Raw genomic sequence first — 23,002 nt, forward strand, 5'->3', positions numbered from 1 at the left:
TTCACTTCTCCTTCTGCGGCAGGGTGATGACATAACATTGCACACCTGCTCTGAGTGGCCCTGCTTGAACTGAGTTGGACCAGATAGCCTTCAAAAAGTCCCTTCCAACCCTAACCCTTCCATAACGTCAACCTAGTAAAGTAACTTCCTCTCCTACAGTAGATTGGGGTCTCAAAAATCTCTCACTTGTTTTTATGGATAAGAAAGCTCAGTACAGGTGGAAACACCCTTTTATTCTTCTTTCAAGTGACCGCTTTCCAACCACCTTTAGGCCACCCTTCCTGTACAATCCTTTGGCCTTTAGGTAGGTCTTATCTTCATCATTTCAGGTTCACTTCACTAAGTTCACTATTCAGACTAGGTACTCCTTGCAGATTCCTGTGAAATACTATGAAAAACAACCCCTGCACAAGTAAAAGCCCAACATGTCCCCCTATTATTTCAGTAGGATAAAGTTTGCCAATACCATAGTATATTTTAATAGAGATGGTTTTGCTTCACTAGTCTTTCTACAAGATTCAGCTGCAAAGAACAACTGATCATTAACTACGTTTTGTTTGTAAGCTCTTTGGGAAGGCACCACATTTTTCTGTCTGCCTGTGTGGTCCCTAGAGCAGTAAGGTCCCTTCACACTTCAGCAGTGTCAAAAAACTTATAATCCCAACTGTGCTAGGCACTTTACATATATATACTGACATGTAGGAGATTGGTGCTGCCACTTTTTCCTTTGTTGCCTACTAACCTAGTATAGGTAAGAGACAAGAACAAGGTGGGAGAATAAGTGACCCTGCATTATATGGTTGTATGCCCCAAACAGTTAAAACCAACATGCTTTGAAATTATTTGACTAGAAAACAAGTGATGCACTACCAGCAGAGCCAATTTTGACCGTGATGTCAAAGTACAGGAACAATACATTTAAAGGAATATCTACATATGTTGGTCTGAATATAATACCTCCTATTTATTCCCATGGAAACTATGACAGATACAAAAAAAAAAAAATCACTTGATAAAGCAAATTCTCAGCTACAAAACATTGGTTTTGTACATAGTCACCTCCATTAGCTATGCATTTTCACCAGTGATGAACAAGAGCCTGCATGTCACACTCAAAAATCTGTCTCGCCAACCAGAACATGGCTTGTCTTTCACATCACTGTCACCACTGATGAAACATGCCACCCACCTGCCCCCCTATGCTAACATCCTCAGATTGGTCTTCAGCAAGCATCTATAAATGTCAATGGGTGCCATTTCTACTTCACGGAGGAATTCAATTCCACACCTTTGTTTCATACGTGCTTCCATGTTGGACACCATTTGTTCAGACTGCCTGTCTGCTGCCACCTGTCACACAGCAACAGCATGTAATGGAATATTGGTGGGAAGGTTCAACCTCAACTACCATATCACCAACATCTGCATCTGACATTGTGGGCCAATGTAATAGTATGGGAAGCATCATTCTGGAAGTGACTTTCATATATTAATTTGTAATATTTTCAATTAGAAGACTGTTAACCTGCAAACTATATTCTGCATTAACTCATGGTGATTGTAGCAACTAGACAGATCAATACGATGGGAAAATTGTTACAACAGAGATGTGATGACAAAAGGACTGGCACAACAGAAATGTGCCATAAAGGAAGGGAAGAAGATTGCTTACCCATATTAGAAGATTCCAGTTTTGCAGGGGAAAGCTTCACAAAGGAGGGATCTCCAGAAAGAGATCTTTCCCCAGTGGCAGTCAGCCCTTAAATGGGGTCTCAGAGAGGTGCAACCAGGCTCCACCCCTTCCAGTCACACAGCTGAATTGCCTTCATCCATGCTCCCAGTGCTGACCAGATTTTTTCCCCAGGTGATTAGTGGTTCAGGCTGTGACTTAACAGTTCCCATACAGTGATATACCCCAATATGGAAGCAAAAATGCTTTTCATTGAGTTATACAGCAGCAACAGGAACAGTCACAACATACAAAAAAGAAGACTAAAAAACACTTGATCAGTTTACCACCAATGCAAGATAACTGCCTCAGCTTGAAGTATCTGCTCCTACCTAAAAAGACCTCCAGACCCTCTCTACAATGGACTGCGTAAAGAACACAAGTGTTCCTCTTGCCTTAGAGGATAATTCTTAGCTTTATTGTGGAATAGACACTAATGAACTTATCATCAGTACTGCCATCCCAGCAGCACATACAGGCACCCACAAGGTGAGGCCACATTCATATTGATAACAATATCCTATCTGCAGATCAGAGAGAAGTAAACCTCAGCCTACTGGCCCTGATAGGCTCCTCTAGCACAGCTCATGCAGACCACAGACAAGATCAGAGCTGAGCTCACAACAAAAGGCCATAAGCTCTCCCACCATGCCCAGTGCTGCCTACAGGAGCAACTGGCCAGCACAGCCAGGAGTACAGCTGAGTAGCACGTACTCACACTTCCAAGCTCCTCCCAAGCATGAGCTCAACTTTTCATTCTTGCCCAATGCATAGATGTTTGTCAGAGACAAAAGTAAACATTGCTGTGGTTTTGCATTAGCATCAAAATCAGGAGGGCTGTCAGGTGCTACTGCTTGACATAGAAGTCTGTCTGCAAGGCTACTTCACCTTAGTCTCAAGGTATTTTTCTTAAGGTTTTTTTATGCTTTTGTGCCACTGCTGATATTCCTCAGTGCCTTCCACCCAAAGATATTGTGTTACAGTTGAAGAGGCACACTAAGAAAATCATCAATTCAATAGTTCCTGTGCTGCAGGGCAAAGGTTAAGAGCATATCCTCCTGATACCCAACCCTTTATAGTTGGCTACAAGACCTCTTGAGCTGTGCAGAAAAAAGCAGATCAGGGATGTCCATCTGTCACCAGAATTACCAGAGGTTTATTACATTTTTTCCCATTCCTGAAGGCAAGAGCATGAAAGGTCTCGTACTCTAATAAGTCCCCCCAACCCAGCTCTCCCTCTCCAGCGGCTTGCTGCAGAATACGACAGCTCACCTCTGCCATCATCAGTTCTTGAGGCACATCCCCTTGGGAAGGGCATGTGAGCAGATGCAATTCTCTATTTGATACTCTGATCGCAGGAACAAAGCTTTCACTCTTCTCCACATCATACTTGCTTTTACTGTACAAAAAAAAAAAAAAGCATTCTAACCTGAACTAAGTAAAGGCCCATTCCAGGCTCCTGCTTTCCCCAAAATGCCCTCATAAACACCTCTTTTAGGCAGGTAAGATATTTCCACACACACGTTTCAGGCCTGCTCCCAACTCATTACATCAATGTCAAAGAGGAATTACTCCATCAGAGGCAAAAGCAGAGTAAAACAAGCACAAAGTAGGTAAAGAATCACACCCTTTTAGTTTCTATGTAGTCCTTTTTCCCCACGTTGTATCAGTTCCCTCTCCAGGTTCAAGGCAAACACCTGCAATATTTCTGGTGTATCCTCAGTAATACGACAAGGATAATTACAGAGTTCAGGAAAGCTAGCTAACACTGCTGAAATAGTGGGCAATCTAATGGCTTCAATAGCTCCTGTGCACTTCTGTTGTTGTGAGAGTCCCCCAGACCCCCACTTTATACCTTGAGCAACTCAACCATGCTCTGGAATACCAAGCCTTTTTCTGGACAACTCATCACTATCATTGCTTGGCTGACTCGAGACATATCAAGGTTCTTTCAGGTGATTTGCAAAGTTAACTCATCCCTAAGGGGTTTGTCCTTGATGCCCACCAGATTTCCTCCATCCCCCATTTCTTTCGAAGCTCCAGGCTGAAGCATACTGAACACCGTCTAAGAAAATCTGCTCGGAGACAGCTATTCCAGGTGCACAGGCTTCTGCTGAGTACAGCATTATTTGGGGTGTTCTCTTAACAACAACAACAACAACAAAAAAAACTACTTTTGCAGTAAAAGAGTCATTCGCCATGTGTAATGTGCTGAAATACTTTGCCACAGCAAAGTCTGGTCTAAACATGTAGTTGGCCAATAAAAGGGGGGAAACACGCTGCCAGTAAACATTTGCGTGGTATGTCTTTGAAGGCTTCAAGGCAGACTAAATGGAATAATTGTGAAGATGTATTATTTATAATACAACAAATCTTCCCCACAAGATATAGGTCTCCATTAATCTAGTACCCAACTGCTTTTAAGTGCATTTTTTAAATGTGTTTACCCTTGCTAAGGGACTTATGTTTTATTATCTCCATTTTGCATTTGGGGAATTGAGGTACTGGGAGATTAATAGATTTGCTCGAGGTTACATAGCAAATCTCCAGCAAAGCACAAATGCAGACCAAGTGTCCCAGATTGTTCTTCTCCACTGGATGTATCCATCGATATGCCAGGGCACATTAAAGCATCAAAGATCTCTCGTGACATGACTTCTTCCATGTACAAAAAGGACAGGTCTCATGTGAACAAGCAGTACTGTACTGGAGTCAACAGAAGTTCATCTATTTACATGAAAGCTGAAGCAAGTTTTGGAGCTGTTGTTGGAATATCCTCATTTTTCCAGCTATCCAGTGCTTTCAACTCAAATTCAAAATACTTTTTCACCAGCAAAAGCTGCTGCATCTAGCAAGTGACCTGTAAACTGTGTTAGTGAATCTTTCAGTGAACATTTCACATACTACTATCTGAAATCAGATATTGCTTCATATCTCCCTCATACTTAGCAGGGCTGAAGAGGAGCCCAGCTTTTTGAAGTCTGCCCATTTACTGAAACTTAAATGTGGATTTAGGACAATGGTTTTCTGAATTGGTTGGTTTGATTTTGATCCACTTGAGTAAGTGATGGGAGATAAATCTGATTTTTTTCCTACAGTACCCTACACCAGTAATCCCTTTGGATGGACTCATTGGAGCGAGTGAGAGATAAATCTGTTCCCTTCATCGGCATTCTGCATCAGCCTTGCTGAAGACTGGGACCTGCGTTGGTCTTGAGCCTATCGTGGAGTCTGGAAAACTCAGAATACAGCAAACTGCCCTCACTCCACTTCCCCAAATGTCAGCCCAGTTCCCTCACCCTAACCCTCCCCTGGACAAGAAGAAAGAAAAAAAAAAAGCTAGTGCAACTAGAACATGGTTGCTTTCAAAACGATGCCTTTTTTCACCTGCAAGCTCCAGTTTAAAACTAAGCATAAGGGAAACTTTAATAAGCAATAGGCCTGGTAGAAACAACAGTAGGATATCCACTGCCTGCAGATACCCACAATGCTCATGTCAGCATGTAAGAGGAAATGCCATAAAACCTCCATGACTCACCACAAAACTAAAAGAACAACCCAAAGCTTTCCTTAAAGCATCTTGCTCACAGGAACTTGAATTATTCATTTTCAGGACTAAAAGCTCCCTTTGGTTCAGCAAAGTGAGTTGCACCAGAGGTGTTCTGTGGAATGTGAGACTGGAGGGCGAGCTGTTCCTCACCAGCACGGACTGCGGGCTCACCTGATCTCACACAGCAATCACCTGTTGTCAAAGCTCCCACACTTCTTTGAGGATAGAGAGTTTGCTCTATAAGTCATCATTTCTAAGCCAGCCTCACGACTAGAGCACAATCCTCACTGCCAATCTGCCACCAAAGAGCCCACGAGCTGAATACACACGGTGAGCTCGCAACACCTTCTCACAACAGGGGGAGATTTTATTTCCCCATTTAAAAATCAGGGATAAATGCATAAGGATACCCCAGGGAGAGGAGGTGTTTGAGGCTAAATACACGACTCAGAACTCAAAATCTTTATCCTTCATCAAGGTAAGCACCATGTGCAAAACATGATATTCTGCCTCCGGCACAGTGTCTGGACTGCCCAAGACATGTTAGACATCCCTCTTCATTTAAAGATTATTCAGTGTCAAGCGTTCACCAGTGTTTTGAACAGCTGAACAATGAATTTTCCCACTGCCTCTCCTGCTAATGACGAGCGAATAAAGAATCCCCTAGGGAATTTCCCTTCATCTGCTCACGAGTGCCACTTCGCTAGTCACATTTATCTGACAAATCTTACAGATGGCTTGGCATGAGCTTGCAACAAGCACTCCATCTTTGGAGCTGGGATTGGCCACCCAAGCCACACGACACTTCCCGTAGTCAATGGGACAAGCCCACAGGAGAGCCCCATACTGGCAATTGTTGCAGGAGAAATATCCCTAGTAAATTTAAAGCTTTGTCATGTGCTGTCTCAGCTGACAACATCAATGAAGGTGATGGCATTTCTGACACCGCAGCCACCACATGAAGAACAGGGTCTTTCAGCACAGAAGATGTTGTGCTCTGACCCAGACAGAAAGATGTCCCAGGAAATTACTCTCATTCAGTCACTTTCCTGCTGTTACTGTGCCAAGTATCTGTTAAAGATGAATTGTCCCTGCTAAAATAATGGGAGAAGGGAATATGAAGATCCATCTGCAAACCATGTTTTTAGAGGGGTTGTTTGTTTTCCGACACTTTCTGTGAAACATTGGTTGCATCTTCTGAGCTCCTTCCAGATGTGTACTCTCCTCATGCTACGTACCCAACACTAATTCAAGTTTAAAAGCTGCCTGACTCAGACAAATGAATAGCAGGATTTTAAAACAGATACAAATAGTAAAACTGGGGTTTTATGCAGTCCCATAGGTACTATAGATGGGACTGTCCAAACACAGACCCTTCTAATCCACCAAGAAAACGCCCTTAAGACCTGTTCAGAGTCAGACTTAAACCCCATAAAATCCAGGAAATTCAAGGATAAGCCTGGATATCTGGACTGATATTCTGTCCTCAGTTCACCTTACTGGGTAAATGTTAATGAACACATTTGTTTATTCCCTACAGTTCTATACAAGGAATATCAACAATCTGATATTATGGGAGGAGGTGAAATTCTTTTTCCTGTATGTGTGTGTAGGAGTTGCTCAATATAATTTATTCTCTCTATTAGACTTTACAGCGCCTCGATCCTTTCAGAGCTCTAAAGCTATGCAAGGTCTGTCTAGTAAAGCTTTTGGAGAAAAGGCCTCAAAGGAAAACCAGTTATTACAGGAAAGAGGGCTGATTTTCAGCATTACACAGTCTCTCCTCTCCATTCATATTAAGCTGTATTCCAGCACACAAAAAAATATTCAGATGCTTTTCATAGAGGATATGAATCCAGACCTTCACAAGCAACAGGAGACCAAGTCCCCAGTTGAGAGCAGAGAACTGATGTGCATGACACTGCTGGGGTGATACTTCATGCCCACCTGCTGCAGCACTCTGCACAGCAGCACTGCCATGTGGAGTACAAGCAGAAGAATGGTCTCAGATGCAGAGTGGTCAGACACCAGAAAGCAGAAGAGACAGACTGAACACTTATACTAGTTCCCTCAAATTTCTGCTAGCCCTCAGCTGGTCTCAGATCAAGGGATTCCCTATGCCAGATGCAGTTTCTAACTACTAAGTAATCTTCCATGCATTTCTTTACACAAACTTGTCCAGCCATCCCCTCAACCCTCACAAGCCTTTAGCATCCAAAGCAAGAGTCTGGTTTTACTTCATTTAATGACCTTAAATAACATGCGGTCACAGAAAACAAAACAAATCCTACCCATCCTTTCCCCAGTGCTTGCAGAATTTAGTCCAACCCCACGAAAATCAACTCTTCTGATGCCTATGCAAAGATTTCTGCAGCAAGAGAAGGAAGATGTGGCAAAGATCCTATAAAGCCTGTTAGAGGTTTTGCTGTCACCAGCTAATTTGATGTGAAAGACATGCAGGCTGCAATAGGCAACCCTACAAGCTCAGAAGATAGACCAAACTTTCATTTATGACATAATTCATCCCTTATAAAATGGCACTATTCCATCAAAATCAATAAGGTTGCACCTGTGAATGCCAGCTGTGAATCAAGTTCATGGTTCTCAAATGATGTAAAGTGCTTCAGGAGGAAAGATGCTATATTTAGGTGCCATATTATTGCTATGTAGACATTTTCATAACCCCTAATTATGGGGCTTTTTTTTTTTTTTTTTTTTTTGCAAGCTCTGTAGTATTAACTGGATTGGATAAATATGTAATTAGAGAGTGTTTCAACATGCACGCTCTTGATGCTGGGAGCTTTATCAGCTCTTTCTTTCCTTCACGATCTGTTTTGCTTTTCTTTTAAAGCTGTTTCTATCAATTATGGCAAGATTTACTCAGAGCCCCAATAAAGGGTCACCACAGACATTCCAGTACAATAGAACAGAGCTACATTTGTTCCAAAACTCTTCTGATTTTCACAAAGATACCTCCAGTTTGTCACTACATAACACTACTGGAAGCCAAGTTGATCAGACAAAGAAGAAAAAAAAAAAAGCCACCATCACCAAAGCAATAGCAACAACAAAAAAACTTTTTCAGAAGTTCCCTGACCCCAAACTGTTTATAAGTTAAGGATTCTTAGTCCAACAGATACAGATAAAGAACCTGCTGCCCAAGGGTTTGCTGGATCCTGCTTCTCTTCTGCCAGCAGGCAGAAAGCAAGACCCAAGGAAGTCCTTCATTTTCTCAACGATGCCCAAGATGTACAGATAACTTCAAAGACCTCTAGATTGGAGGTAGATACACCCCTGCCTAGAAGAACAACCGCTCTAACAAATTACTAAATTGGTTGTCAGGAAAAAAGACAAGCTACCATTTTCCAGCATCCTCTTTTGTCAGGCCAAATGATACCACTGATGCATGAATCTAACTAGTCCTACAAGAGCAAGGAGGAAAAAAGGAAGCGTCAGCATTTCATTCCATTTCCAAATGTTAAAGAAATCTGTACTACCAGTGATTGCTAACCAGAAAAAGACCCTGCACAAATACACTTCTGCTCACTGTTCTGATCAGACGTGGCCAATAAATGATTTGTCACAGTCTTCCAGGTGCATTTACAAACCTTTTCCTCTTACACCAGCTTACACTCAGGGAGAACTTGAAAAGCTAAATTACAACTATGAACACTTCAAAACAGAAGTTAACAATAGAAAGAATTAAGAAAATTGCTAGAATGACACGATACGGATGTTGCATTATTAAACAAACAGCTCACAATGGTATCGTGACGCGAGTCACAACGCCTGATGCCATGAGCATATTGCAAGAAAGAACAATAGCTGTTATCACCATCTACAGAGATACAGAGGGCACAATACCAGGAGCCTGACTGCTGGCTGATCTACAGCAACATCTTTGTCTGAAAGCCAACAGGATAAATTCACATCTGGTACAAACAGGTGCAACTAACGTGAGTCTAATGGCACTGCAGCATCCTCAGCAAGGCTCTGATACTGCACCAAAAGTCCTATGAGCTTTGCTCTGTGCAGTCTTGCAGCCTGTTTATGACTGTAATCGACAGGGGAATTCCAATTTGGTACGATTTGGAATCCGCTTTCTGCAGGTGTGAATAACTGACCCTGGCCCTACATTAACACTATTTTAAGCCTAGCAAAACGCAGAGCACATCTGAATTGTTGTAATGTTCAGCACTGTCACAAGAAAGTTTGCCAGATATAGAAAACAGGCAGCCATCAGCACGTGGACTGGTTTACCACTCTTTTTGTTGTTATGTCTGGTAATTGTGGACTGCAGCTGGGGATACTGAAGGAAAACTGTAAGAGCTGGCACATTCACAAGCCCAACAGGCAGAGCACAGAATAAAATCCTGGGGTACACTTACAGTATGCACTTCCCGTAAATTAAAGTCTATTTGTGGCACATGTCATAGCGAAAGCTTTCATTTGGTATAAAACTTAAACATAGCTTTGCTTCCAGACCATATCTCCTTGAAACGCATCAAGCAGGAAAAGCAATGTTCTCCACGCTCCACATGGCTTCAATTGTCAGTTTGGGAGTGGAATGAGAACAATGCGAAGAGAAGCCGCCTATAAAATGAAACGTGGGGCTCAATTCATTGTCCTACAGTTAACTTTCTGATTTGACCACTGCTGCATGCACCTAACATAAACAGAGTCGGCTTCAATCCTAAGTCTCTCTGCCTACCTCATGGCAAGTATGAAACACACAGTGCAAAGGCTTAGGGGGGGATCCACGCTGCCCAAGCACTACCCAGAGCTCCTGGTGCAGGCAGCAGAGCTCAGTGCAGAACGCACAACTAAGGTGCTATGATATTCTGGCTATTTCTCAGCTTTGACAGCAGCACTACAGATCTCTGAGCAGCCTCAAGGTTGCTCCAAACTGTGCTAAAGACCAAACCAGCTTCTGAACAATTTCAAAACATGTGTTGAGCAAAAACAATTTGTGGAGCTGCCTGGAGCACAGCCACATCTGAGCACAGGCTGCCTTCTCTTCAGCTATCACAAGGGTACACACGTATCACGCACATAACGCAAGAAGACATACTTAAGTTACAGCACGCAGAAGTCAAGAAATTTGCTCTGAGTAGCTACACTTCTGATGGCCCAAAATACATTTGGGAGACATTAGTATGGCAAAAGGTGAGTCACTTAAAGAAAGCCTTACATTTCTTGTGTGTGTGTTTACATAGAAAATACACATCCATGCAAACATGCCGCCCCAATCAAGAAAAGCATACACAATACATAAGACATAAATAAATACTTATGAGTCACCAATAACCACCTCATGAGTTACACAGCCTTACAAGTATCATTGCTAAAGATAATTTGCACAATTGGACACAAAATACATATCTACAATTCTCATTAAGACAGATAAGTGCTGTTTGTTTCCTTCCACAGGAGCTTAAGACCTTAATCTACAAAGATGTTTTACTTCATTTCTTAACGAAAAGCTGCAGGCCAGTTTAAGAACGAGACCTAAGAATGAATTTAGTCTCTCATGGCTCAAGCACTGCCAACAGAGTGAACAGAAGACAAGACAGAGAGACCCAGAATTCAAGAGACTACAGCCTCTGCTGTACAGAGAGGCATGAATCAATGGTTTCCAGGCAGTATTTACACCTTTTAATCCTTTAATAGACAGAGCATCAGCATCTACCTCTCCTACCTTGCAGCTGCTGCAATGGCCAGGACCAGCTTCCCCTTCACCCACAGGGCCTAAGCTTCAGCCACAGGAGAGCACAACCACTGCTGCACTTCCACAGCTCACGGCACACTCTACTACAGGGCAAAAAAAACCTCCATCCAACAAAGCACAGAGGGATGCGATCAACCCTGCAGACTCAGCTTGGGCAGAACCTAAATGCCACTTTGGTGCCACTTGACTGATACAGCCCAAACACTGCATGTTTGTTTTGCTGACACATAGGTTTAAGTTCACTCCCCAGCCACATCTCCTTTCCTCTTGGATACAATAGTCATCTTCATAGCATTTATTATAACATATTGCAGCAATAATGTGCAATTATCCTCAAAAACAAAACAAAAGCTCAAGATAAAAATAACAGGCAACAAGCACACTTACCAGCTGGGGAAAAGCAGCACGATCTGCAGTCTTCCACAGTGCAGCCATTTTAGGGATGCAGCTGCATCTTCCAGCCTAACTGCAAGGACTGGTCTGCAGGAGGTCGTACAAGGAGGTGGGGTCCCTCCACAATCATGTAGTGAGCAGGCTCAGCTGGGCTTGCCCTGACTCTGGGCAGGACACATTAGGTAAAGATGTAGCTCAGGTGTGAGCCTGGGTGCTTTGCAGCTGGGTTCAGTGACTGTATGCAGGCCAAAGTAAGAGCATGGAGTGCTTAGTAGGTGAGAGGGCTCGTTCCTTCCTACCAGGTGCCCAACAACCCAGCTTTCATTCTGCCTTTTTCTTTGTGGCAGGTGTGGCCCAAAGAAATCAGTGCATTTCTCCACTTCTTGAATTTTCTTCTTGTGGCCTTGTTTTGTTGGATGTCTCTACTTTGACTGTACTCACAAAGGTTTCCTTCAGTGTCATGTTTAGATTCAGGCTACAACTCCTCTATTCCCATTCTTTTATAAAAATGTATCGTGGAAACCAATTACAGTGCAAGAGAAAATAAACCCAGCATCAAAAAGAGGGAGCCTATGAATGTAGTAAAAGTAGCAACTTAAACTTCTCAGCAGCAGATCACAAGCAGAGTAAACCTGACTGAGTATAAGGAAGCTGTACTCTGCATACATCTCTGATGGCTTCACAGGTCTCTCAGGTTATACAGCGTGTGTGTAGAAACTTGGCTTTTCTGCTCAGTACTGGTTAGGGCTGCACACATCCAAGGAGGGCCTCTGTTGAATAGTATTGGCCAAATCAGATTAAAAGCCCAATATCTATGATGAAGGCTGCACGCTGCCTGCTCAGAGAAGTTCCACTGATGTGAACCAGAAGTTCCTTGCATGTGGTCAGGCCCTAAATTTGATACTGGAATTTAAAAACAAATTAAGATTCCCATGCAATATTGACTTTTTTTTTTTTTTTTTTTCCCAGGAGTAAAAGATTTTACAGCATGGAATGCTACATGCAGTGGTTACATGAGTCCAAGTAATTGTACCAATTATATAATTTGATATAATTGCACTAATTACATAAACACATAATAATGAAATATAAGTTATTCCAAGAGCTAAACTGGAAGAACATTAAAGAACTTAAATCTGCTCCCACTTATTCTAGTACAAATCAGAAACAATTCTCCTGAAATCAATGAAGTTACCCAAATAAAATTGGCCCCTCACATCACAAGAAGCCAGGTAGACCCAGCTTTTGGTTCAGGGGTACTGACTGTGCAAGCAAATGAAAGCTATTGGGATATTCCATACTGAAGCAGATTGCTAATTCCTGGCCAAATTCCAGCATGTGCAGGGAGAGTCTCCATGAGTTTATTACCAGGTGAGTTGTATCTGTGGCTTTCGCTAAATCTTTTAGCTGCTAATTCTAAAGAAAACAGGGATTTGTTTAGAAATACGGAGAATGAGCTGGACTTGCTTAGGATTTCAAGAAAACCAGGCTGTAGTGTGTCCTTAGATTTATTGTTGCTAGCCTGAATTAAATCTGCAGACGTTAAGGGAGTTAAAGTAGACTGGCATCAGTACTAACAGAAATAGGCTTTCCTCTTAGACAGAAATTTATATTCCTGATCCACTTTGCATAACGCTTTTCAACGCCTCACAGCAGAAACCACTCCAAACCAAAATTGTTATTAAGAAGGATTCATTCAGTGAGGGGTTTCCCCCTTCTCCCATGGCAGGGGGGAATGCAGCAATTATGTTCATCTGCTGGCTGCATCTCTCATAAGTAGCAAAGCAAAGGATGTGAGACCTGGCAATTTTGCAGCAGGTGTCTGTTACGTGCAGAAATACATGATGTATGCAGAGTTCATCCACCAAGTGCTCTGTTGCACCACGTCATGACAGTCACCCTGTTCACACAGCCCTCAGTAATGCCAGCAGGAGTTCCAGGCACCAGCACAGGGGTTTTGCCTATTCTAAAGGATGGAGATTTTCCATCTCCAGTGGTTGATTTCACTGCACAAAAGGAGTACAGTGACTTAGCATTTACAGGGTCAAACTCAAAGCCTGTAGGAGATGAGCGATTCAGCTTATTGGGATGATTCTGGACCTGACCCAAATGGGTTTTTTTAGATACAGTATCTCATGCAGCACAAGGCAAGGAAACTGGAGCTCAGCTTTTTAAGGCTCAGAATGAGAGGCAGGAAAACAAAAACCCAACATTTCAAAAAGCAACCATCAAGTTTGGGCATCTCGTTTTTCAGCCTGCCTAATTTCAGAAAGGCAGGAGGTGGCAGCTGCAAAACGTGCAGTACCTGCAGCCCCTGCAAAAAAATAATGAGAGCAGTAGCCTTGTCACCTTCATGAAAAACAAAGCCAAAACTGTCTCAGATTGCTGCCTTCCCCTCCTCCAAATTAAGAGTTTTAAAATTTTATTTCCTTTTAGCCTTAGAAATCTGTGTGTTGGAAGCACCTTGCTCCCATTCTGTGCTCGAAGCAGTGGGTGACTCCACATCTTTCCAAATCCAGAGCACATCCCATCCAGATCTATTTCCAGAGACTGTTGCACCTCAAATAAAAGGATTTGGGAGCCTGGAACAACTCTTCCCTTGCAAGGTGATACCTCTCACACCATAATTATTTATGATCTTTTTATTTCCATTTCTGCCCCATGAATGGCAGATCCCGAGCTTCAAATAGAGGTGCAGGGACAACAAGGGAAGAGCGCTGCAATTCTTTTTACCAAGCGAAGGGTTTTTGTTTGACAGCTTCTGTGAGACTGTTCAGGATCCCAGGCTTGGCTGTGGGTTTGCTGTGGGATGCGGAGTGCAGCCCACACCCCATATCCATCCCGGCCAGCCCCATTTTGCTGCCATTTGGGCTTTCCACAGCTCCCCAGGGGAGCAGGTTCCTGTCTCACCCCGAGACAACCTGCTCTCCTTGTGACAGAGCACATAAGTCCCTGTGCCCAACACAGGGCCTGGGTTCAGCCCAGAAACCAACCACCTTCCATTGGGAATGAGGTCTCAGCAAGCCCTGCCTGCAGGGCCCTGCACATTGACTGAAGACATTTCTTAATATATCCCATTTCTAACAGCGCTGCCCACTCTTATTTACAAAGACTGTGTCATTTGAGGTTAAACATGCCTTCAGACTGTAGGCACGTGTACTTCCAACTGATTGCAAGGGGAATTTGCCGCACTCGACAGCGAGGCGGCAGATGCAGCAGGTCGCCATGGAGCCGTGTCGCCCCGTTGCCACAAAATGGAGCAGGAGAAATGGTTCTGACAAGAGGTGTGCAGGGAGCAGTGGCAAAAAAAGAGCAAGGAAATATTGAAAAAATTTGTACTGAGGACAAAGTTCTGTGCAGCAAGTTGTTGGCATGGCCACAGCAAGTTGCTCATAGGGTCTTCCAAAGCAAAGTGGTCTAGCCCCCAAGCCTGGCTTTGGGAGGGGGTGGGCAGACTTGTGCTTGAATTGGAATTGTAACCAGAACCTGTCATTAGCTGCACAAACTTGCTTCTTCAACACTTCCCAGGTCTCGGGGTCAGAGCTAACATTTGCTAAGTCAACAGAAGTCCTTCTGTCAGCATTAGCTGGCGTTTGGTCAGGCCTCCGGCAGGAAGGGGCTGTCTATGGAGATCAGCGAAATCAATATCTGAATATACGTGCAGCTGACATGGATTCCTGTGAGTGTCTGTCAACATTTTTTGTTTAAGTTAGTAAATAGGATGTGTTTTACTCCGAAAACATCTCCTGGCTGGCAGTGAATTTGAGAAACAAAAGTTGATCAGCGTTAGCATGGGCCTGTTTTTCCTGGAAGCGCTTTTCCCCTTATTTCTCACTTCTAGTAAGTGCTGTGCTGGGGAGTGACCCAGGCAAGAAGTCACATTCCTACACAGCAGGTGAACCAGGAACTCGCTCCCAGCGCCCAGCAGGTATGCGGAACGCAGCCCTACCCGCACCCCACAGACCCACACCAGTGCATGCAGCAAGGAGCAGATGCTTGCAGGTACAGTCGGCCATGAAGTGAGAGCATGGCATTTCAGGATGGCAGCTGAGCTCTCAGACACAGCTTTCTGCAGTGCCTAATATGTGTGCATCCTGACGTGACGGCTCACCGCCTGCACTCAGCCCCAAAAGCAACTGCGTTTCTCCAGATGCTGTTGCACGCTGCACCAAAATTAAACAACTAAAAAAAAAAAAAAAAGGATGTCCAGTTTTCCATCTTTTTATTTATTTAAACTGTACACAAATGTAAAATACTTCAACAGCAAATCTAAGTGAAAATTGTTTGGTTTAAATTATTATGGAACAGAACCTAAAAGGAACTTTATTAAATAAACATAAAAATTGGATTTAAAGGATGCACATCTTGTAATGTACTCTACAATAGTCATTTCTTTTCACTCTACGTTCCATGTGCGTATGGTATAGAAAAGACACTGAATAGAACAAACAGAATCCATTTTGTACCCTGAAACAATTGGTAGGCCTCGTGAGGGATTGCTCAGCATGACTACATGATATATGATGGCTTTGCCATCTCATAAAAATTATAACTAATATGTTGGCCTCTTTGGTTCCAAAATTTATGTATAATACATTTAACTGTATTCATTTTTTGCTGCTATAAAAATAACATTTTTTTCAAATGGCAGTTTTTTGACTAATCATGCAACTAAATCAGTGCAAACATTAAAAGCAATCATTCGCTTTAAAAAAGAAGCAAAAGATTTAATTTCAAGTATAAAAAAATATAAAAAAGTCATATCATAAGTCCAGTTTTGTCTAGTATGGGTCAACACTTTAAATTGCATAGCTCATGCGGCACCTGTTTACCTAGATAGTGAGCAAAGATAAGTGCACTATCAAGTACCACTTTTCAAGGCATTGAAATTTGCAAGTGCTATTATACGTGCATTCAAGCAGTTTGCAAGTGCTATGCTGTATCATTATTTTCTGATCTTTATGGCCATTCTTGACACCTCCCGGTAAGGAAATTGAAAGCACTCTCCTCTCTCCTCCTTTCCAGGACTCGTTAAAATGTTCCTTGCCCGTTACTAAATGCACTGCATTTTTCAGAACGTCTCCACTGCGGCACTGTCGCTCCTCTGCAGGGTTCATTGGTTTTAGCCGTGGTCGCGGCCTCTCGTTTGCTCGCTCCCCACACGACAGCTCCTCGCCGAGTCCCCCGTCAAAGAACACAGAATGCAACTCTGACTCTTTGCTCTCGGAACAGTGAGAGATGCTGAGATACGGCGTCAGATTCCCTTATCCAAGACACAAACAGGTACAGCCATCCGCGGGTTGCTAGTGGTCAGTTACAGCATCAGACCCCCAACAGTCCGATGTCAGAAACACAGCAGCTGCGTATGTGTCTGTTTCCTTCTCTCTCTCAGATGTTACCGAAGTGGAAGTGCTTACTGGAAGTGCTGTAGGAAGATACGGTTTTCTGTGATGCTTATATTTAGATAAATTTAAATTAAGAGGAAGTGATCACCTACAAAGGCAGGTGTCCTTCAGCTTCCCACTAGACCTAAGAGGTGACAGTCGACTTTTTTTTCTTTCTTTTTTTTTTTTTTTTTTGTTTTCTCTCTAAGTTTGGTCATTTCGACACCTGCGTGCAAGAATACGTTGTGCTCTCGCAGTCTGTGCTTTTGCCTGAGCAAAGGGAGCTCATTTCGGTCTGGCTTTGCTGGCAGGCGGGGATACAGCTGCGCAGCCGTCCACTCGTACTGGCAGGCATGTAGGTACGTCGTCACTGGTCACTGACTTCCTGCGCTCACGTCCCTTTCCCAAGCTGCCTCGTGTCTGTGTGTGTGTCTGTGTGTGCACGAGCGCGTGGTTGTGTGTGCGCACGGTGTGTGTGCGTGTGTGTGTGTGTGTGTGTCTTTAAGATATCTCATAGCATTAACTTATAAGTGGTAGGATATATAAGTGTCCAAGATCCACAAACTGCCACTGTCCTGACACCAAAGTGAAATGACTTCTTTTTTTTTTTTTTTTTTTTTTTGTCGTCAAACTTTTCCACAGTGACTTTTCAACACTGATGCCTGGATACACAGTGAAACTTCCTCCAACACCATCTCGTACGGGAATGTTCTCTCTCTCTCTCCCCCCCAAAAAACACACCTCAAATCAAGCACAACCACATTCTTCCACAATCATATTGGGAACGTCCCTTTTCACAATGTTGTATTCATCATCAAAGTACAGCATTGACATTGTGCTAAGTTTGGTTGGAATGCAACAGGAGTTCACGGTGCCCGGGTTCAGCCCCCGCATTCGGTACTGATTCACGACGGCGGTGTGAAAGGAGGAAGCCGACCCCGGGACGCCAGCCAAGTAGGCCGGGCAGCTCCCTTCACAGTAATTCCCATAGTAACCTGATGGTGCTATGATCCAGTCATTCCACCCAATGAGTCTAAAGTCAATGTAAAACTGTTGCCTGCAACATAGATTGGTCCTGCCATCGCACTCCAGGCCTCTTTTCCGGATCCTGTGTTTGTTATCAGCGAGGCGGGCTTGCACCACTAAAAAAGGCCGGTGGGATTCCTCCCCGGGGTCCACATAAATTGGCAGCACTGAATACTCTTCACAGCCCTCACATTGAACATCCAAGTTCAGTCTCCTTTCTCCTCTCTCAAACAGAGCCTGGATCGCCTCTGTCATGGGAAAAGTGTGCCAACCACTTCTTTTGAGATCGACTTTCTTTTCAACCACATTCCACTTGTTGCTAGTGTCCGGGTCTTGGAAATAGACTTTGACTCTTACTTTTCGCCTGCTGCCTTTCTCTAAGACATATGGAAGCAGCTTCAAGTAAAGCCACAGGCTGGCTTGAACGACAAACAAGTTCTGGTTCCCTTCATTCGAGATGAAGAAATAGAGGCGGACTCTAGATGAGGCCAGATCGTCTGCAAGATAAGGAGAGATCAGCAAGATTAAGTCAAAAAGAAAACGTATCTTTTGTGCGATTCTGGGTTCAGCGGCAACGCCGGAAGACAGCTGATCGAAAGGGCGATGGGGCTGCATCAGCCAGAAGGCATGCACTGAATCTGAGAGCCCTGATCTGCAATCGAAACAAACTGCCGGGCTGCAGCCGAATGGGTCGGATGCACAGCCACCAGCCAGGGCTCTCCCAGTACTGGGTTTCTGCAGCTGGAGAGCTGCACGGACACCACGACAGCATCTTGGAAGGACTGGCGCTTGCACTGCCCTATCTCGCTGGTTTAAGAATAGTTTTAACTTTCAGCTCTTGGCCGATTCTCACAGCGAGAGCCCTTTCAGCAACCACTGAAACATCAATGCCAAACCGGGGATTTTGTTTCGATTTTCACATACTCTCACAGCCGTTTAGCAGAGAGGATCCACAAGATAGGGGGAAAAATATTTCAGTAACGTCCCTACATCTCCTACAAATGAAGCAAAGCCCTCCTAGCCTGGTACAATATCTGCCATTCACCATCCCAACCTCTGCCTTTCCCCTCGCAGCGACAACTCGCCTAGAGGCGACCAAACGAAGCAGTCGCTCTCACTGCACCACCACCGCTGACTGCTCTCCGCTAACTACTCAATAACATCAGAATTCCAGCAGTGACATTATCCCAGAAAACCAAATGTCACCAAATGTCTGACATAACCCGTTATTTGTAAACATAGGCGCTGCTGCATGCATTGCTGCAGAAACACCGGTGTCCCCGCTGCCGTTCTGCACTGTAAGTCCCAACCAAATCTGGCGTAGGTGATGAATGTGCCTTTGCAGCGGGGACGGTAATGCTGGTGCTTGAATCACAGCCTTGCAGTTGCTGTTTAAATTACTGCTGGAGAGGCATTTTCTCATCTGTCCTTATCTGTTTGACTTCTTTCTGTACACAGCCAAATGAAGATTTCTCTTCCTTTTGTTTTCCTACGAATCTCTGTAATTTTTGTCAATGGTTTTTTGCACAGTCAGTGTCTCTATTTGTTACCCTAGATGCCTTCCTTCCTAATTCGCCTGCAGGGCCCATTCCTCACCCTGTAATATTTCAGGGACAAGGAATTGTCACTGTGTTTCTGTACATCTTACATCGAAGCGATATTCAAAGTGTTCATTGAAAAGCAAGTGGAAGAAGCCCACCCCACACCTCCCACCAACAGCCCACCAACAAATAACAACACCAGCGCTGTGTGCTGAGAACACCTTCTGCACGCTAATAAATACACAACTTCTTAATAAACTGTGGTGACAGTGACAGAAAAAGAACAGTACAGCCTTGCTGCACCGATCCCCATCGCTCGTGTTGCACGAGATTGTGTGCGCCCATCAATTTTGTATGTGAATATAACAAGCATATGTATAACACAACAGATCCCATAGATACTGTAAATGTATATGCTTTGCTAAGTGGGAGGGTAGATAAAGAAGATGAGTAGGCAGCATCCAGGCTAGAAAGAGATTTATTTTGTGGACAAATGTGATAGAGAGGCAGAGAAATGAACCGAGTGAAAGAGCAATGAGGCCAAGGAGAGATGGGCAGATAGACAGCAGGCAGCAGTGCACAGAGCGCTGCAGATGTGCAAAGTTCACCGGCACAGCGGCAGCCCGGGTGAACTGCTGGGAAGCTCCGCAAAGGGACTCAGTGCCGTGCGGCCGCAGGGGCTGCGTGGGATTGAGGCAGCCGGGACGGCGGGGATAGATGATGGGGATGGCACGATCAGTACAGGGACAGACGGACAGAGGGGAGACAAACAGCAGCGGTAGGAGGCAGACAAGGCCAACACCATGAATGAAGGCTAAATTCGTGGGGATGGAACAGACAGGGAGGGCAAGCAGACCTCAACACAGGGATGCATAATGCGGAGCAGAGGAATTAGAAGGGCATCAGCTGCGGTGAAGGATGCGAGGGATGGAGTGGGACAGGAGGAGAAGGGACAGCAGGATGCAGGGGACAGAGGCGAGCGGCTGGAAGGAGCGCTGCAATGAGACCCGCAGGGGGACCCGGCGAGGGGGCTGGCGGGGCAGACCGGGCACAGGGGCACGGGACAGCGAGGGGCTGGGGGCCGGGGCGGAAGGGGGAGAGGCTAAGGACGGGCCGACGAGCCCAGAACCAAGGGCCCACGGCGGGCAAGGGATGGGCAGCAGGGGCAGGCAGGGGACGGGCAGGGGACGGGCTGCGGGGCTCGGGGCAGGCAGGGCAGAGGGCAGCGGCTCGGGGCCGGGCGGCGCCCACCTGTCTCGGCGAAGCTGATGATCTCGGAGACGGGGTCGTGGGCCGGGGGCCCGGCGCTCGCCTGCCCGTCCAGGCTGGGGATCTCGACGCGGCCGTCCTCCCGCACCTTGCCGGCGTGCAGCTTGCGCAGCGCCGTGACCATGGCCGCCTTGGGCACGGCGTGCGTGATGTTGGGCCGGTCCCGCATCTGCAGCCGGCTCAGGATGTGCCTCTTCACCGCCTCCAGGAAATCCCCGTCCACCTTGCCCGGCTCCTCGGGCCGCCGGAAGCCGCAGGAGGTGCATGTGTCCTGCGGGGAGCCCCCGGCGGGAGCCGGCGGGGTCGGGGTGGCGGCGGCTCCCAGCAGCAGCAGCCCGCAGGCCAGCAGCGCGGCCAGCACCCCCCGGCGAGCCGCCCCGTCCATGGCGGAGGAGCGGGGGGCCGAGCTGGGGCCGGCCCGGAGCGCCGCAGGGAGCCCGTCTGCAGGCAGCGCCGCTCCGAGCGCTCCGCGGCGCGGAGGGGGCGGCGGCAGCCAAGCCGGGGGCCGCAACCGCTCCGCGCGGGGAGGGAAGGAGGGGGGCCCGGGGAAGCGGCGTGTGCCGCCGGGGAGGCGGAGGGGGGAGGCCGCCCGCGCAGGCAACCGAAGTTGGGGAGGGAGGGAGAAAAGGGGGGAGCAGGGGGGGGGGCGGCGGGGCTGAACGCACCGAGCGCCCGGCTCCGCGGGGGAGGGGGACGGCAGCAGGTGAGGGGGTGGCCGCGCAGCCCGGGGAAGGAGGGAGGGGGAGCGGGGCCGGAGGTGCGAGGGGAGCCGGGGAGCTGGGGGAGGCGGCGCCGCGCTGCCCCGGGGCCCCGCGGCGCTTCAGAGGGGCATCCCCGGGCGCCGCCGCTCGTGGTCCATCGCTCGCTTCGGCAGGGTCCGGGCGGGCCGCGGAGAGAGCTCTTTAGTCCGGCGTCATTGAGGGGGGTCAGGGAGATAACCGAAGCAGATTTATATACAATCCAATTTATAGCCTGGAAGGAGGAGGGGGGGTGGGGGGGAGAGATGCCACTTGTACCCCCCCGCCCACTCCGCCCCCGCAAGACAACAATCCACAGGCCGTGGGTGCGGGTCTCTGAGCCGCTCCGCCGCGCTCCGCTCGCTCCTTCCTTCAGCGCCCGCCGCTTCCCGACGCGCCGCCAAAGTTGACGCGGAGCACCGCCGGGGCGGGGGCCGCGGGCGGCGGGTGCGCGGCCGACGGCTCCACGGTGCCGAGGCGTCTCCCCGCGACGGCGGGATCGGGAGATCCGCGCGGAGGCTCCGGAGGATGCGGCGGCGGCGGTCCCCGCGCGGTTCCGCAGCGCTGCGCGGCCGCTCCGCGGGGACTCAGCGCGGTGCCGGCGGTCCCGGGAGTGCTGCGCGGATCCACTCGGTCAGCCCGGCGCTGCGGCTCGCTGCCTCGCTCGCTCTTTTTAAACAATATCTCCTTGTTGGTGGTTTGGGTTTTTATTATTATTATTATTATTATAAGTATGATTTTTTGTTGTTGTTGTTGTTGCCGCCGCCGCTGCTGCTCCAGTTAATCTGTCTCTCCCTTTCTCCCTCGTCTCTCTCTCTCTCTCCGCGTCTGTTTGATCTCCGCTCGCCGTGCGCCGGCTCCAACGCCGCGTTTTGTTTTGGTTTGGTTGGGGCTTTTTTTAACGCGTCTGATGTTCCCTCGCGGCTCCGCAGTGGAAGGGCTCGGGGAAGCGGCTCGCTCCTCGCTTATCGGCCGCGCGTCTCCTCCTGCTAATTCCCCCCCCCCTGCAAAATCACGACATTGTGGCACTTTCTACTGAAACTTTTATACAGGAGTTAAAACCACGTGGGAACTCCAACCTATAACAGAGCCGCCGTGGGTTCCTCACTATTTGGGAGATTAAGTTTTTTGCCCCCCGGGCTATTACAGTAACTTCCTTATGCGGAGCTATTAACTGCGCTGTTCCTTTAACTCCCCCCGTTCCTCCCGGTTCCCGCACACACCCACCGCACCGCGCCGCAAGGGCCGACCCCGGTCGGGAGTTGGGTGCCCCCCCCGGGCTCTTCCTGTGCCTTTTAAGCGCTTGAAAGGAGAAGGCATTAGAAAGTTTACCGTCGGGTTGGTTTTGCGACGGGGCGAGTGCGAGCGTGTGTTTGGTGCAGCGGGACGGGGGCTCTCCTGGGCAGCGCGGTGCGGGGAGGGGGACATAACGGGACCCCGAGCCCTGCGAGCGGGTTTCCCTTTGCGGGTGAGCCTCGAGAGTGGGGTAAGGCTCCGGTTCCCATCCGGCTACCCCGCAGCCAAGCCCGAGGGAGGGCGGGCGGGCCTCCAGCGGCCGAGGCTAGCCGGCCAGGTGCACGCAGCCTCCGCCCCGCCGAGCTGCGGGCGCACCCCGAGGCCGCGCGGTCCCGCACCGCCGCGGGCA

The 23,002-nt window shown here is 47.1% G+C and overlaps 2 protein-coding genes across 4 annotated transcripts in view; both read right to left on the reverse strand.

Moving 5' to 3' along the window:
- The window catches only part of GLI2 (GLI family zinc finger 2), a 388,026-nt gene extending 376,436 nt beyond the window's left edge, over positions 1–11,590 (reverse strand). For 2 of the 3 annotated variants that reach the window (XM_090143691.1, XM_090143690.1), the window contains exon 1: positions 11,395–11,590. The gene's annotated coding sequence lies outside the window, so the exon portion shown is untranslated. Of the gene's footprint in view, positions 1–10,977; positions 11,126–11,394 lie in introns of those variants that run through there. The other variant, XM_090143692.1, reaches the window with a different exon arrangement.
- A 4,029-nt stretch (positions 11,591–15,619) lies between these two features.
- On the reverse strand, positions 15,620–21,019 carry INHBB (inhibin subunit beta B). The gene is made up of 2 exons (XM_031590615.2): positions 20,603–21,019; positions 15,620–18,307 (listed from the first exon to the last, which is right to left on the reverse strand). Exons 1-2 carry the CDS (start codon positions 21,003–21,005, stop codon positions 17,532–17,534), a joined length of 1,179 nt encoding a protein of 392 aa, XP_031446475.1. The 5' UTR covers positions 21,006–21,019; the 3' UTR covers positions 15,620–17,531.
- Between the last annotated feature and the right edge of the window lie 1,983 nt (positions 21,020–23,002).

The sequence above is a fragment of the Phasianus colchicus genome, chromosome 7, assembly GCF_987193195.1.
Source record: "Phasianus colchicus chromosome 7, bPhaCol1.hap1.1, whole genome shotgun sequence".
In the NCBI taxonomy this organism is placed as follows: domain Eukaryota; kingdom Metazoa; phylum Chordata; class Aves; order Galliformes; family Phasianidae; genus Phasianus; species Phasianus colchicus.

Coding starts and splice junctions, on each gene's coding strand:
- INHBB (XM_031590615.2), bottom strand. CDS start 21,005: ATGGACGGGGCGGCTCGCCGGGGGGTGCTGGCCGCGCTGCTGGCCTGC. Junction 18,308..20,602: donor CATCAGCTTCGCCGAGACAG/GTGGGCGCCGCC, acceptor CTTATCTTGCAG/ACGATCTGGCCTCATCTAGA.